This window comes from Bubalus bubalis, chromosome 9 (genome assembly GCF_019923935.1).
Source record: "Bubalus bubalis isolate 160015118507 breed Murrah chromosome 9, NDDB_SH_1, whole genome shotgun sequence".
Lineage (NCBI taxonomy): Eukaryota > Metazoa > Chordata > Mammalia > Artiodactyla > Bovidae > Bubalus > Bubalus bubalis.
In genome coordinates this window covers 68,961,082-68,974,413 of record NC_059165.1, presented here as the reverse complement: position 1 = coordinate 68,974,413, position 13,332 = coordinate 68,961,082, and the positions used below count along the sequence as shown (strand labels likewise).

At 36.9% G+C, this 13,332-nt stretch overlaps 1 protein-coding gene across 1 annotated transcript; it reads left to right on the top strand.

Annotated features, from left to right (window-relative positions):
- Positions 1-11,991: 11,991 nt before the first annotated feature.
- Positions 11,992-12,963, top strand: LOC102396017 (olfactory receptor 2T1). The gene has a single exon (XM_006068974.3). It carries the CDS (start codon positions 12,007-12,009, stop codon positions 12,961-12,963), a length of 957 nt encoding a protein of 318 aa, XP_006069036.3. The 5' UTR covers positions 11,992-12,006.
- Positions 12,964-13,332: the final 369 nt, after the last annotated feature.

Genomic DNA, 13,332 nt, shown 5'->3' with positions numbered 1-13,332 from the left:
GATTCGATCCCTGGGTTGGGAAAATGCCCTGGAGAAGGAAATGGCAGCCCACTCCAGTATTCTTGCCTGGAAATCCCATGGACAGAGGAGCCTGGTGAGCTACAGTCCATGGGGTCGCAAAGAGTCAGACACGACTGAGCAACTTCACTTTTGGACACTTTCGGATGAGGTAGGACACAATGCAGATAATGAATGCTACATTTGGAAGAATATTTCTCACTAGGAACACTTTTTAAGAAATTGTTTTGAATAACAAAAATTATCAAATCATATGTAAACACACACCTCCTTATGTGTGTAAATTATATATATATATATATAATGTGTATATGTGTATATATATATAAATGTGTATATATATATATATAAAAATATATATATACTTTCCACATATGTATATGTGTTTATGCTGCTGGCGCTGCTCAGTCATGTCCAACTCTTTGAGAACTCATTGACAGTAGCCTGCCAGGCTCCTCTGTCCATGGAATTTTCCAGATAAGAATACTGTAGTGGGTTGCCATTTCCTACTTCAATGTGTGTGTGTGTGTGTGTGTGTAAAATACAAATTTAATTTTATATGAATAGCTATCTATATGATATGCTTTGGTGACTATCATTTAGTATTATGGGCATTTTTCATTTTCAGAAATTTTTCACATTTCCTCAAGTATATGTATCCAGTACTCAAAACTCAGAAAAAATAATTATTGTTAGACTACCAACAAAGGTCCATATAGTCAAAAGTATCATTTTTCCAGTAATCGTGTATGGATGTGAGAGTTGGACCTTAAAGAAAGCTGAGCACCAAAGAATTGATGCTTTTCATCTGTGGCATTGGAGAAGACTCTCAAGAGCCCCTTGGACTGCAAGGAGATCAAACCACTCAATCCCATAGGAAATCAGTCCTGAATATTCATTGGGAGGACTGATGCTGAATGTGAAGCACCAATACTTTGGCCACCTGATGTGAAGAACTGACTCACTGGAAAAGACCCTGATGCTGGGAAAGATTGAACACAGGAAGAGAAGGGAATGACAGAGGGTGAGATGGTTGGATGGCATCACCAACTCAATGGACATGAGTTTGAGCATGCTCCAGGAGATGGTGAAAGACAGGGACGCCTGGCATACTGCAGTCCATGGGGTCACAAAGAGTAAGACAAGACTGAGTGACTGCACTAATTCACTGGACTACCAATAAAGTGCTAAAACAAATAATAGTTGAGCTACCTTCTATCATTTTTATGTCTCTTCAAATTAGTTCCCACATTTCACTGGGAGGATTAGCTGCCAAAGGAAATTTCTCATGAATAGAGAACTCACGGTCTTGCACTTTGGAGCCTAGCAGTGGAAACAGTTTTCTCAAAGTCCATGTGACATTCATCCCCAAAATACACTACCCATTAGCTGTGCCAAATCTGTCTCATTACAGTCTTCAAGGTCCACAGGGAAGAGACTTGATTTTTACAAGAAAACTTCACTTCATTGCCTTCTCAGAAAACTATATAAACTCCTGCCTCTTCTCACTTCTGAGCACTTCCCGTTGCTCCAGGAAACCTAAACATGGAACACCAAGAGACAGTTCAGCATTCTTTAATGGTCTGCAACTTTCTTTCTGCCTTTTCAGTTTTTCACAATTGTCCCTCATAGGTTTCTAAAATTTCTTATTGAAATAGGTTAAGCATTAACACACATGTCTAGAAAGCTGGAGGATTTGTGCAATCTGTTCTGACAATGAAAAAATATTTCAAAGATTTTTAAGGTGACTTTTTTTTAAAAAATTCCTTTTGCCAATTTATATTACAAAATTTCTCTTAATAACTTGCTGCATGTCTCTTTTTGACCTAACTCCATCATCAGTTGCTAAGGATACCTCTAGTTTACAATTCAGTAAATTCAAGCTCATAAACCTAAATCTCTATGTTTTGGATCATCATGGGTAATATGCAGAGGAAACCTGGGCACAGAAGTCAGAACTTGAAATCTTCCCTGTTATGGATATTCAGGACTATGAGTCTCTTAGTGGTTTGTTTTTTTGTTTGTTTTTTTTTCCTTCTCAATATAAGCTGGAGAAAAATTAAATCTGCTAAATATAATTATCTTCTTTTCTAGTAACATATCATCTTCTATTTTATGAAAAATCTCTTTGTTCCTTATCTCTTTTGGTTATTTAAAGTTCTTGTAGCTTGCTGAATTTTGATTTTACTAAATTTTGTATGACTATCTCCACGTTTGATGGCTTAGTGATCAAGAACTCATTCATACACTCCATATTTGAAGGACCTACCCTACCTTGAATGACAGTCTGGAGAGGATTCAACTCTACGTAAGTGACAGAGATATTTTTATACAGTTAGAACAAAGTTTACAATAATATTAAATATTTTGGTGATCTTTTTATATCAATGAAGTGTGTTTCATTCCTTTAAGCATACCAGGAGACATGTAACATGCTGCTTTTAATAGGTAGCATTCAGATTAAATTCTTGAGAAAAGATTTGAGAAATGTGAGTTGATGAGGTTAAACAAGGAGGGATGAATCAAGGCAAAATGAATCAGTTTATGACTTTTTTAAAAGTAAATAATTGGATTTAGAGGTTCAAGGTTTTATCTAAACAACAAGAAATCCTTGATTAAATTAAGCAATTCAATGAATCATCTAGAAGCTTCTGCAATATTTAAAACAACTTTGTACATTCCTCCTTACCTATTATCTTAATGAAAATTCAAGTCTTTTGAAATTGTGCAGTAAGATAACAGATGACACATCAAACTCTGATGAGCACGTAGCCTAGTTTTTCTCAATGGCACATTAAATATCTGGTGAATAAGGAAATGGCTGAGTTTCCATAGCATATCTTAGGAGTTTGACCGAATAAATTCTCATTGCATGATATAAAGAAGATTTATGCAAGCTGAATCTTGAGCTATAAAGGCTGGGTTATCTACAACTCAGGAACTGCAAATCTCAGGTTACAAGCTCAATGGGGGCCCTCCATCCCAACTGCAAGTACATTGAGAAGAAGATTACTTACTTCACTTTCTTTCTGGGAGTGATCTAGAATATGTATTACAAATCTTAGGTTTGGGAGTACTATTAAGTGGAACTGTGCAAAGAATTTTCTTTTTATAAACTATTTATCTATCTCTGTGTTTAACCTTAGCAAAATCTTTACTCTCCTTTTTAAGTAAATTTAATAGTTTAAGTAAAATTTAGCCTTATGAATTAGATGAGACAGGGAAAGAACTATTTGAAGGGCTAAATGAAAAACTTGCACAGAATCATAGTTTACAGAGCACAGATATAAACCAGATATAAAAACAAACAAACAAAAATATTTCCAGGGTATTTGGTTCTGGAAAATTCAGTCCTAGAATAATGTCTTTTTTTTTTTCTTACCACTTAAGGAAATTAATTGTTTTATATTTCTAGAGTATGATAACACATTTACAGGAGACTTGGAAAATACAGAATAAGATTACATATAGTTCCTAGTGTAATGTCTTGAAATTGAGATACTAAATTTTAAAACAGATATTGCCAAAGATCATCCCAAATGAATACAGGAAAGGAGTACTTTGGCAAGAAATGTATAGATTAATGCACATAAGCATTGGAAAGCATAAACTGACACAAAGAAGGGTGTTTTTCCACTTTCTAGTCATGTTCTTTTTCAGTCTATCTTTTCTGACTCTAAAGTCTTGTTCTCATTATGAATGGCTGAATGTTACAAAGTAAAGAAACTGCCTCTGAGTGGATCTAGAGGACAAAGCAGGAGGATTTATGAGCAGCTTTTAATTCAAGTGAACACAGAATTTCATAGCAAAGGGGCTGTTGCCCTGAAGGACCATGGAGTATGCTCTTTAATTTGGTAGAAAGTTCATCAGTGGTCATATATAAGCAGAGGGCTGTAATTTACAACGTTGAGATACCAGTGTCACTTGATTTAAAGGACAGGCTTGGTGATCATTCCAGTCCTAGGATGGAATTGCATCCTAACTTAAACTGGGTAGGAAAAAGTGATTTGCAACCATCCCGATTCAACCAAATGTCTACACCCCGAAAAAATAGGGGCTACTAGTAGCAATTGCCTCTGGATGTAATAAATGCATCACTTTCACTTAATGGGTGGTAAGTATAATAAAAAAGGATTTAAGTAAGCCTTAAAGATAATTTAACTTGCCAGTTTTGCTCAATAACTTTTCTTTGTTATGATATCATAATCTGCAGGTTGAGCATAAATATGCTTCTCAAAATTATTAGGTTCTCATCAGTGTGATGCACACACTTTTCTGAGAATATACAACAGAGTATTTCCTTCAACCTAAGAGATATCTGAGGAAAAAATACAGAATCTAAATGCTGAATTATTCTCATCCAGAGTCCCAGATTTCTTAGATTTGACATTCAAAAGGTATTTACAATTCAAATTCATAGATTTTAGATCTATGTGTAGATAGCTTAAAGAAAAGTTATGGATTTTTACACATTTATCAATTATTTTAAAATAAGATATATGTGTATAGCATTAATTTTTTTACTTTGCAAGTGTATAAAATATTTTAACCTATAATTGAGAGCAGGAGGAGAAGAGGGCAACAGAGGATGAGATGGTTGGATAGCATCACCAATTCAATGGACATGAGTTTGAGCAAATTCTGGGAGACAGTGACGGTCAGGGAAGCCTGGCATGCTGCCATCCATGGTGTCACAAAGAGTGGGACACGACTTAAGAACTGAACAATGGATTTCTTATTTTATCTATTGGGTAATCTTGAATGTTGTCATCTAAATTTACTAGAAATGAAAAGCAAAGATTAGACAATGTAGAGTCAGAACCAGATACACAAAATTAATTTTTGTCATGGGTTGATGTTGCTGTCCAGTTGCTAAGTCCTCTCTAACTCTTTGGAACCCCATGGACTGAAGCATTTCAGGCTTCCCTGTACTTCACTATCTCCCAGAGTTTGCTCAAATTCATGTTCTCTGACTCAGTGATATTATCTAACCATCTCATCCTCTCCACCCTCTTTTTTTTTTTTCTTTCAATCTTTCCCAGCATCAAGGTCTTTTGCAATGAGTCAGCTTTTCCCATAAGGTAGTCAAAGTACTGGAGCTTCATCTTCAGCATAAATCCTTCCAATGAATATTCAGGGTTGATTTCCTTTAGTATTAATTGATTTGCTCTCCTTGCAGTTTAAGGGACTCTCAAGAGTCTTCTTCAGCACCACATTTGGAAAGCATCAGTTCATTGGCACTTAACCTTCTTTATTGTCCAACTCTCAGATACGTACATGACTCCTGGAAAAACCATAGCTTTGACTATATGAACTTTTGTCTGCAAAGTGAGGTCTGTGCTTTTAAACATGCTTTCTAGGTTTGTCATAGCTTTCCTTTCAAGGAACAAGCATCTTTTAGTTTCATGGCTGCAGTTAATCTGCAGTGATTTTGGAACCCAAGAAAATAAACTTTGTCACTAACTCTAACTTTCGCCCTTTTGTTTGCCGTGAAGTAATGGACTGGAAGACATGATCTTAGTATTTTAAATGTTCAGTTTTAACCCACTTTTTTCACTCTCCTCTTTCAACCTTATCTAGAGGCTTTTTAGTTCCTCTTCATTTTCTGCCATTAGAGTGGTATCAGCTGTATATCTGAGATTGTTGATATTTCTCCCAGCAATCTTGATTCTAGCTTGTGATTCATCCAGTCCTGCATTTCACATGATATGCTCTGTATAAAAGTTAAATAAACAGGGTAGCAATATATAGCCTTGACATACTCCTTTCCCAATTTTGAACCAGTTAATTGTTCCATGTAAGGTTCTAATTGTTGCTTTTTGACCTGTGTTCAGGCTTCTCAGGAGAAGATAAGGTGGTCTGATATTCCTATCTCCTTAAGAATTTTCCAGTTTGTTGTAATCCACACAGTCAAAAATTTTAGCATAGTCAATGAAGCAAAAGTGAATGTTTTCCTGGAATTCCCTTGCTTTTCCTATAATCCAATGGATGTTGGCAATTCGATGTCTGGTTCCTCTACCTTTCTAAACCCAACTTGTACATCTGCAAGTTTTTGATTCACATACTACTGAGGCTTAGCTTGAAGAATTTTGTGCATAACCTTTGTTGTTGTTCGGTTGTTCAGGCATGTCTGACTCTTCAAAACCTCATGAACTATAGTACTCAGGCTTCCCCGTCCTTCACTGTCTTCCAGAGTTTGCTGAGACCCATGTCCATGGAGTTGATGATGCCATACAACCATGTCATCCTCTGTCATCCCTTTCTCCTCCTGCCTTCAACCTTTCCAGTATCAAGGTCTTTTCCAATGAGTCAGCTCTTCTCATCAGTTTCCCAAAGTATTGGAGTTTCAGCTTCAGCATCAGTCCTTCCAATGAATATTCAGGGCTGATTTCCTTTAGGATTTATTGATTTGATCTCTTTGCAGTCCAAGGGACTCTCAAGAGTCTTCTCCAACACTATGGTTTGAAAGCATCAATTCTTCAGCTTTCTTTATGGTTCAACTCTCACATGTGTACATGACTACTGGAAAAACCATAGCTTTGACTATATGGATCTTTGTCAGAAAAGTGATGTCTCTGTTTTTTAATACACTGTGTAGGTTTGTCATAGCTTTCCTTCCAAGAAACAAGTGTCTTTTTAACTTCATTGCTGCAGTCACCATCCCTAGTGATTTTGGAGCCCAAGAAAATAAAGTGTGTCACTGTTTCCATGGTTTCCCCATCTATTTTCCCTGAAGTGATGGAAACAGATGCCATGATCTTAGTTATTTGAATGTTGAGTTTTAAGCCAGCTTTTTCACTTCCCTCTTTCACCTTAATCAAAAGGCTCTTTAGTTCCTCTTCCCTTTCTGCCATAAGGATGGTATCATCTCCATATCCAAGATTTTTGATATTTCTCCTGTCTTTTTTGCTTCCAGCTTGAGTTTCATCCAGTCCAGCATTTCACATGATGTACTCTGCATATAAGTTAAATAAGCAGGATGATAACATACAGCCTTGACATACTCCTTTCCCAATATTGAACTAGTTCATTGTTACATGTTTGGTTCTGTTACTTCTTGTCCTGCATGCAGGTTTCTCAGGAGGCATGTAAAACGGTCTGGTATTCCCTTTACAAACTTTCCACAGTTTGTTGTTATCCACACCATCAAAGACTTTAGCATAGTCAGTGAAGCAGATATTTTTCTGGAATTCTTTTGCTTTTTCTTTGTTCCAGTGGATGTTGGCAATTTGATCTCTGATTCCTCTGTCTTTTAAATCTACCTTGCACATCTGGTAGTTCTTGGTTCACATGCTACTGAAGCCTAGATTGAAGGATTTTGAGAATTAACTTGCTAGCATGTGAAATGAGTGCAATTGTGCAGTAGCTTGAACATTCTTTGGCTCTGCCCTTCTTTAGGTTTGGAATGAAAACTGACCTTTTACAGTCCTCTGGCCACTTCTGAGTTTTCCAAATTTACTGGCATATTGAGTGCAGCACTTTAATTGCATCACCTTTTAGGATTTGAAATAGCTTTGCTGGAATTCCATCACCTCCACTAGTTTGTTGGTAGTAATGCTTCTTAAGTCTTCTTGACTTCAAATTCCAGGATATCTGGCTCTAGGTGAGTGACCACACTATCGTGGTTATCCCAGTCTTTAAATCCTTTTCTTTTATAGTTCTATGTATTCTGGCCACCACTTCTTAATCTCTTCTACCTGTGTTAGGTCCTTACAATTTCTGTCCTTTATCATGCCCATCCTTGCGTGAGATGTTCCCTTGATATCTCCAATTTTATTGAAGAGAGCTCTAGTCATTCCCATTCTATTGTTTTCCTCTACTCCTTTGTATTGTTCATTGAAGAAAGTCTTCTTATATCTCCTTCCTTTTTTCTGGAATTCTGTATTCAGTTGTGTATATCTTTCCCCTTCTCCTTTGACTTTCTAATCTCTTCTTCACTCAGCTATTTTTTAAGACCTCCTCAGACAACCACTTTGCCTTCTTACATTTCTTTTTCTGTAGGATGATTTTGGTTACTGCCTCCTGCGCAATGTTATGAACCTCCATATCCATGGTTCTTCTGGCACTTTGTCTACCAGATCTAATCCCTTGAATCCTTTTGTCACATCTACTGCATAATCATAAGGGATTTGATTTAGGTCATACTTGAAAGGCCTAGTGATTTTCCCTACCTTCTTCAATGTAAGCCTGAAATTTGCAATAAGGAGCTCACCATCTGAGCAACAGTCAGCTCAAGATCTTGTTTTTGCTGACTATATAGAGCTTCTCCATCACTGGCTGCAAAGAATATAATCAATCTCATTTTGATATTGACCAACGGGTGATGTCCATGTGTAGAATCATCTCTTGTGCTGTTGGAACATCTCTTGTGCTCTTGGAAAATGATATTTTCTATGTGTGCTTTATTTTGTCAAGTTTGCTCTTGACAAAACTCTGTTAGCCTTTGTCCTGCTTCATTTTGTACTCCAAAGCCAAACTTGCCTGTTACTCCAGGTATCTTTTGACTTCCTTTCTGCCTTCCAGTCCCCTATGGTGATATGACATCTTTTTTGTGTTCATTCTAAAAGATCTTGTAGGCCTTCATAGAACTATTCAGCTTCAGCTTCTTCAACATCAGTGGTTGGGGCATAGACTTAGGTTACTGTGATGTTGACTGGTTTGCCTTGGAAACAAACCAAAAGCATTCTGTCATTTTTGAGATTGCCCCCAAGTACTGCATTTTAGACTCTTTTGTTGATATGATGGCTACTCCATTTCTTATAAGGGATTCTTGTCCATGGCAGTAGATATATTGGTCATGTAAATTAAATTCCCCCAGCTCATTTCAGTTCACTGATACCTAAAATGTCAATGTTCACTCTTGCCATCTCCTGCTTGACCACTTCAAATTTACCTTTATTCATGGATCTGACATTCCAGGTTCTTATTCAATATTGTTTTTTATAGCATTGATCTTTACTCTCACCACTAGACACATTCATAACTGAGCACTGTTTCTGCTTTGGCCTAGCCTTTTCATTCTTTCTGGAGCTGTTAGTAATTGCCCTCCTCTCTTCTCCAATGATCCTTCCACCTTGAGGCTCATCTTCTGATGTCATCTTTTTGCCTTTCATACTGTTGATGAGGTTCTTGTGACACGACTATTGGAATTTTTGCATTCCCTACCCCAGTGGACCACTTGTTTGTCAGAATTATCCTCTATGACCCATCTTTCTTAGGTGGCCCTGCACGGCATGGCTCATAGCTTCATTGAGTTATGCAAGCCCCTTCACCACTACAAGGCTGTGATCCATGAAGAAAACGTCATGATTAGGAGAAATCAATTCATTTGATTCCAAATTTTGTTTTACTGTATGTCTATCACATCCTTTCAGAAACAAGATCCTCTATAAAGTGACAGAATCATTTCAGGCATTTTATAATTATTCTCATTTTTACTAAATCAAAGCAAAGTAATATAATCTGTGTGCAGAAGAAATTGACTTATAGCCTCATTATGTTACCCCATAATGAGATTGCAGATAATAAATTTAATCAAATGGGGTTGTTCTCTAACAACTTAGACTTTTTAATGTGCAATTAAAAAGGTAATACCAGTTTCCTGATAAAGGAAGAAGTCTTTGGAGTTTCCTATGTTATTGCTTGAAATATAGGGCCAGGTAGGAAAAAATATATATATATATGGCAGCAGAGAATGTTTAAAAGATTTAGAAATGAACGTGAATGGAGAGCAAAGAGAGCTATTTGATTTTGTAAAGCAATACGTAACTTCCTCTCTGTTTATAGTGCCTTAGTACAAGAGGGAAAAAAAAAAAAAAAAAACAGAAATGTGGGAATTGTGAAAGCAGTTAAAACATTATTAATGTTTAAGCTTTTCCATAAACTGGACAGAATTTTTCCTTTAGATGCATGTGAAGTGAAGTGAAGTTAGTCATGTCTGACTCTTTGCAACCTCCATGGACTGTAGCATTCCAGGCTCCTCCATCCATTGGATTTTCCAGGCAAGAATACTGAAGTGGGTTGCCATTTCCTTCTCCAGAGGATCTTCCCAACCCAGGGATTGAACCGGGGTCTCCCGCATTACAGGCAGACTCCTTAACGTTTGAGTCACCAGGGATGTCCCAGAATTTTTCCTTTAGGTGCATAGTTTAGTAGTATTCATTAATTGGAAATTGAACAGCCAAAGAAAAATATGTCCAGTTGAAATGATAATAAAATCATACACAGTGTCAGGAAAATATATGATATCTGGCACCAAAGATTTTAAAATTAGCAGGAAAATAAAGTAAAAAAGCAGAAAAACAGAGTTTACCTTATTAAAAATCAGCAGTCTAGATTATAATAATTAAGATAATATTCTCTTGATTATGACTAGTTTTCACTAGTCACATTAATGATTCAGTTCAGTTCAGTTGCTCAGTTGTGTTTTTGCAATCCCATGGACTGGAGCACGCCAGGCCTCCCTGTCCATCACCAACTCCTAGAGCCTGCTCTAACTCATGTCCATTGAGTCAGTGATGCCATCCATTAATGATTACTTATAGTTAAAAATTTAACTATACACATTTAACAATTCACATTTTGGGCACACTTTACTTGATAGCCAGCATAATGTCTATTTGTTGTTCTGGGCTATAAGAACACAGAATGAATTGAGACTACTTGGTTCAAAAACCCCTGCCACCAGCATCATGTGTGACTGTGGGAATATTACTTTTAAATCTGCCATCAGTGAAAGGGGGTTTTATAGTTTCTCACATCTAAGGTTTACTGTGAAGCTTGATGAGTCAATAGATATGAAGCACAAGGCACAAACTGTTCAGAATACCATTATAATTATCTCAATAGTGTTATTTTTCTGTGCAATTGACTCATATTCTCATATTTTTAGTATATTTAGAAGGAACATAGACTAATTTGATCAATTTAACTTTCAAACATGTTGATAAACTATCTCACCTTGACATATTTAACTCCAAGCACATGAAAACTCATCCTTAACTTTCAAAACTTTTGTTGTGGAATTTTTCCTTTATCATCACCAGAAGTTACATAGAACACAGTCAATGAATTTTTCTTAATTATAAATTAATTATTTATTATATCAGGTTTTTTTTATCAATTTTTTATCAATTATAATCAGTAATTATAAATTACTGGGAAAGATATTCCAGTTTCCAAAAACAATAGGTCAGTTGTTCAATATATATGTTTTTGTGTCAGTCCTGAATCCTAACTGCTAATGCTACATGCTAATACTAATCATAATCCTAATGCTAATTATTCATCATCTTAAATGAAAGTTAATTTTCAAAAAATAAAAATAATTCTTTAACAGTGAATGCCTCTTGATGGGATGATCCTTTCACATCTGGGTTTGAGAGAGTAATTTCCATTGCCCACTTTACTTCCTCTATTCAATTTTGTCTGCATTATAGATGAACTGACACCATGAAAACACTTATAGACATTGACTTGAAGCCCAAATGGTAAATTACTTATATTTGTGAGTAAAAGTCAGACACACACTATAAACAGCCAGTCCTGAGATGTTTTGAAGTTGGTGCTGATAATTGTAACCATAAAGATACACTGAATAAGGACAGCATTCAAGGTAGTATTTTCACACACAAAGATGCACACACATATGCAACAGACCAGGTTATGTTTAACTACCGTATATCATGGTGTGCATCCTTAAGTGTGGTTATGTGTATCACTGTTGTATGATAGTATCTGCTGATGTCATCTTGTCCAATGATTTAAAGAATTATTGATTTAAAAGAATTTTACTTAAAACCCTTCTAGAATAGACTAGTTGCTAAGTATCAGTAGCAAAGTAATATGAAGAAAAATATGTTAAATGTTTTCCTCCAACTTTTAGAAATCTACTTCTTAACAATCAATCTGTATGCTGTTTTAATTCCTTGTAAACATCATGGTTTTATTTTAAAGATTCTAGGTCACAGCAGTGCCCTCATAGGATCAATGGAAGAGTACAACACATCCTCTACAGACTTTACTTTCATGGGGTTGTTCAATAGAAAGGAAACATCAGGCCTGCTTTTTGCCATCATCTCTATTATCTTTTTTACTGCATTGATGGCCAATGGGGTCATGATATTTCTGATCCGCACTGATTCACACCTCCACACCCCCATGTACTTCCTACTTAGCCACCTCTCCTTCATTGACATGATGTACATTTCTACCATTGTGCCCAAGATGTTGGTAGATTACCTGCTGGATCAAAGTACCATCACCTTTGTGGGATGCACAGCTCAACACTTCCTCTACCTCACCCTTGTGGGAGCTGAGTTCTTCCTGTTGGGTCTCATGGCCTATGACCGCTACATGGCCATCTGTAACCCACTCCACTATCCAATCCTAATGAGCCGCCGTGTTTGCTGGATGATTATAGCAGGTTCCTGGTTTGGGGGCTCTTTAGATGGCTTTCTTCTAACTCCCATAACCATGAGTTTCCCCTTCTGCAACTCTCGGGAGATTAACCATTTCTTCTGCGAGGCACCTGCAGTCCTGAAATTGGCTTGTGCAGACACAGCTCTCTATGAGACAGTGATGTATGTGTGTTGTGTCTTGATGTTACTGATTCCCTTCTCTGTGGTGATTGCCTCCTATGCTCAAATCCTGACCACAGTCCACCGCATGAGCTCAGTGGAAGGGAGAAAGAAGGCATTTGCCACCTGTTCATCTCACATGATAGTGGTGACCTTGTTCTATGGGGCTGCCATGTACACTTACATGCTGCCACACTCTTACCACCGGCCAGAACAAGACAAAGTCTTCTCTGTGTTCTACACCATCCTCACACCCATGCTTAATCCACTCATCTACAGTTTGAGAAACAAAGATGTAACTGGAGCTATGAAGAGGGTACTGGGCAGGTTCAAGGGTACACAGAGAGTGTCAGGGGATGCTTTTTGACACTTGGCTCCTTCCTATGCAAATGGTGAAAGGGAGCCTCTTTAACCAATGTGGCCATGCTCAGTGAAAGATTAAACAGGAGGATAGGTTCAAATGTGAGGGGAAAAATCATTATAAAATGTGTGTCTTCTTGGTCTCCTTTCCTTCATCTTCCTTTCCTCCTGCCTTATTCATATGTATTCAAGATAAATGCTCAGTGATTTCCAGAAACACAAACTAAAATTTCATACTCAGCAATTTTACCTTTTGGAGGTAAAATAAATTGCATGTGCCTTTAGATAGCATGAAGTATGCTAAGGAGTACAGGACAGAAGATGGCACTACAAACATACAAGATTCTAGTGTAAAAATAGAGCTCACCATCTAAGG

Coding starts and splice junctions, on each gene's coding strand:
- LOC102396017 (XM_006068974.3), top strand. CDS start 12,007: ATGGAAGAGTACAACACATCCTCTACAGACTTTACTTTCATGGGGTTG.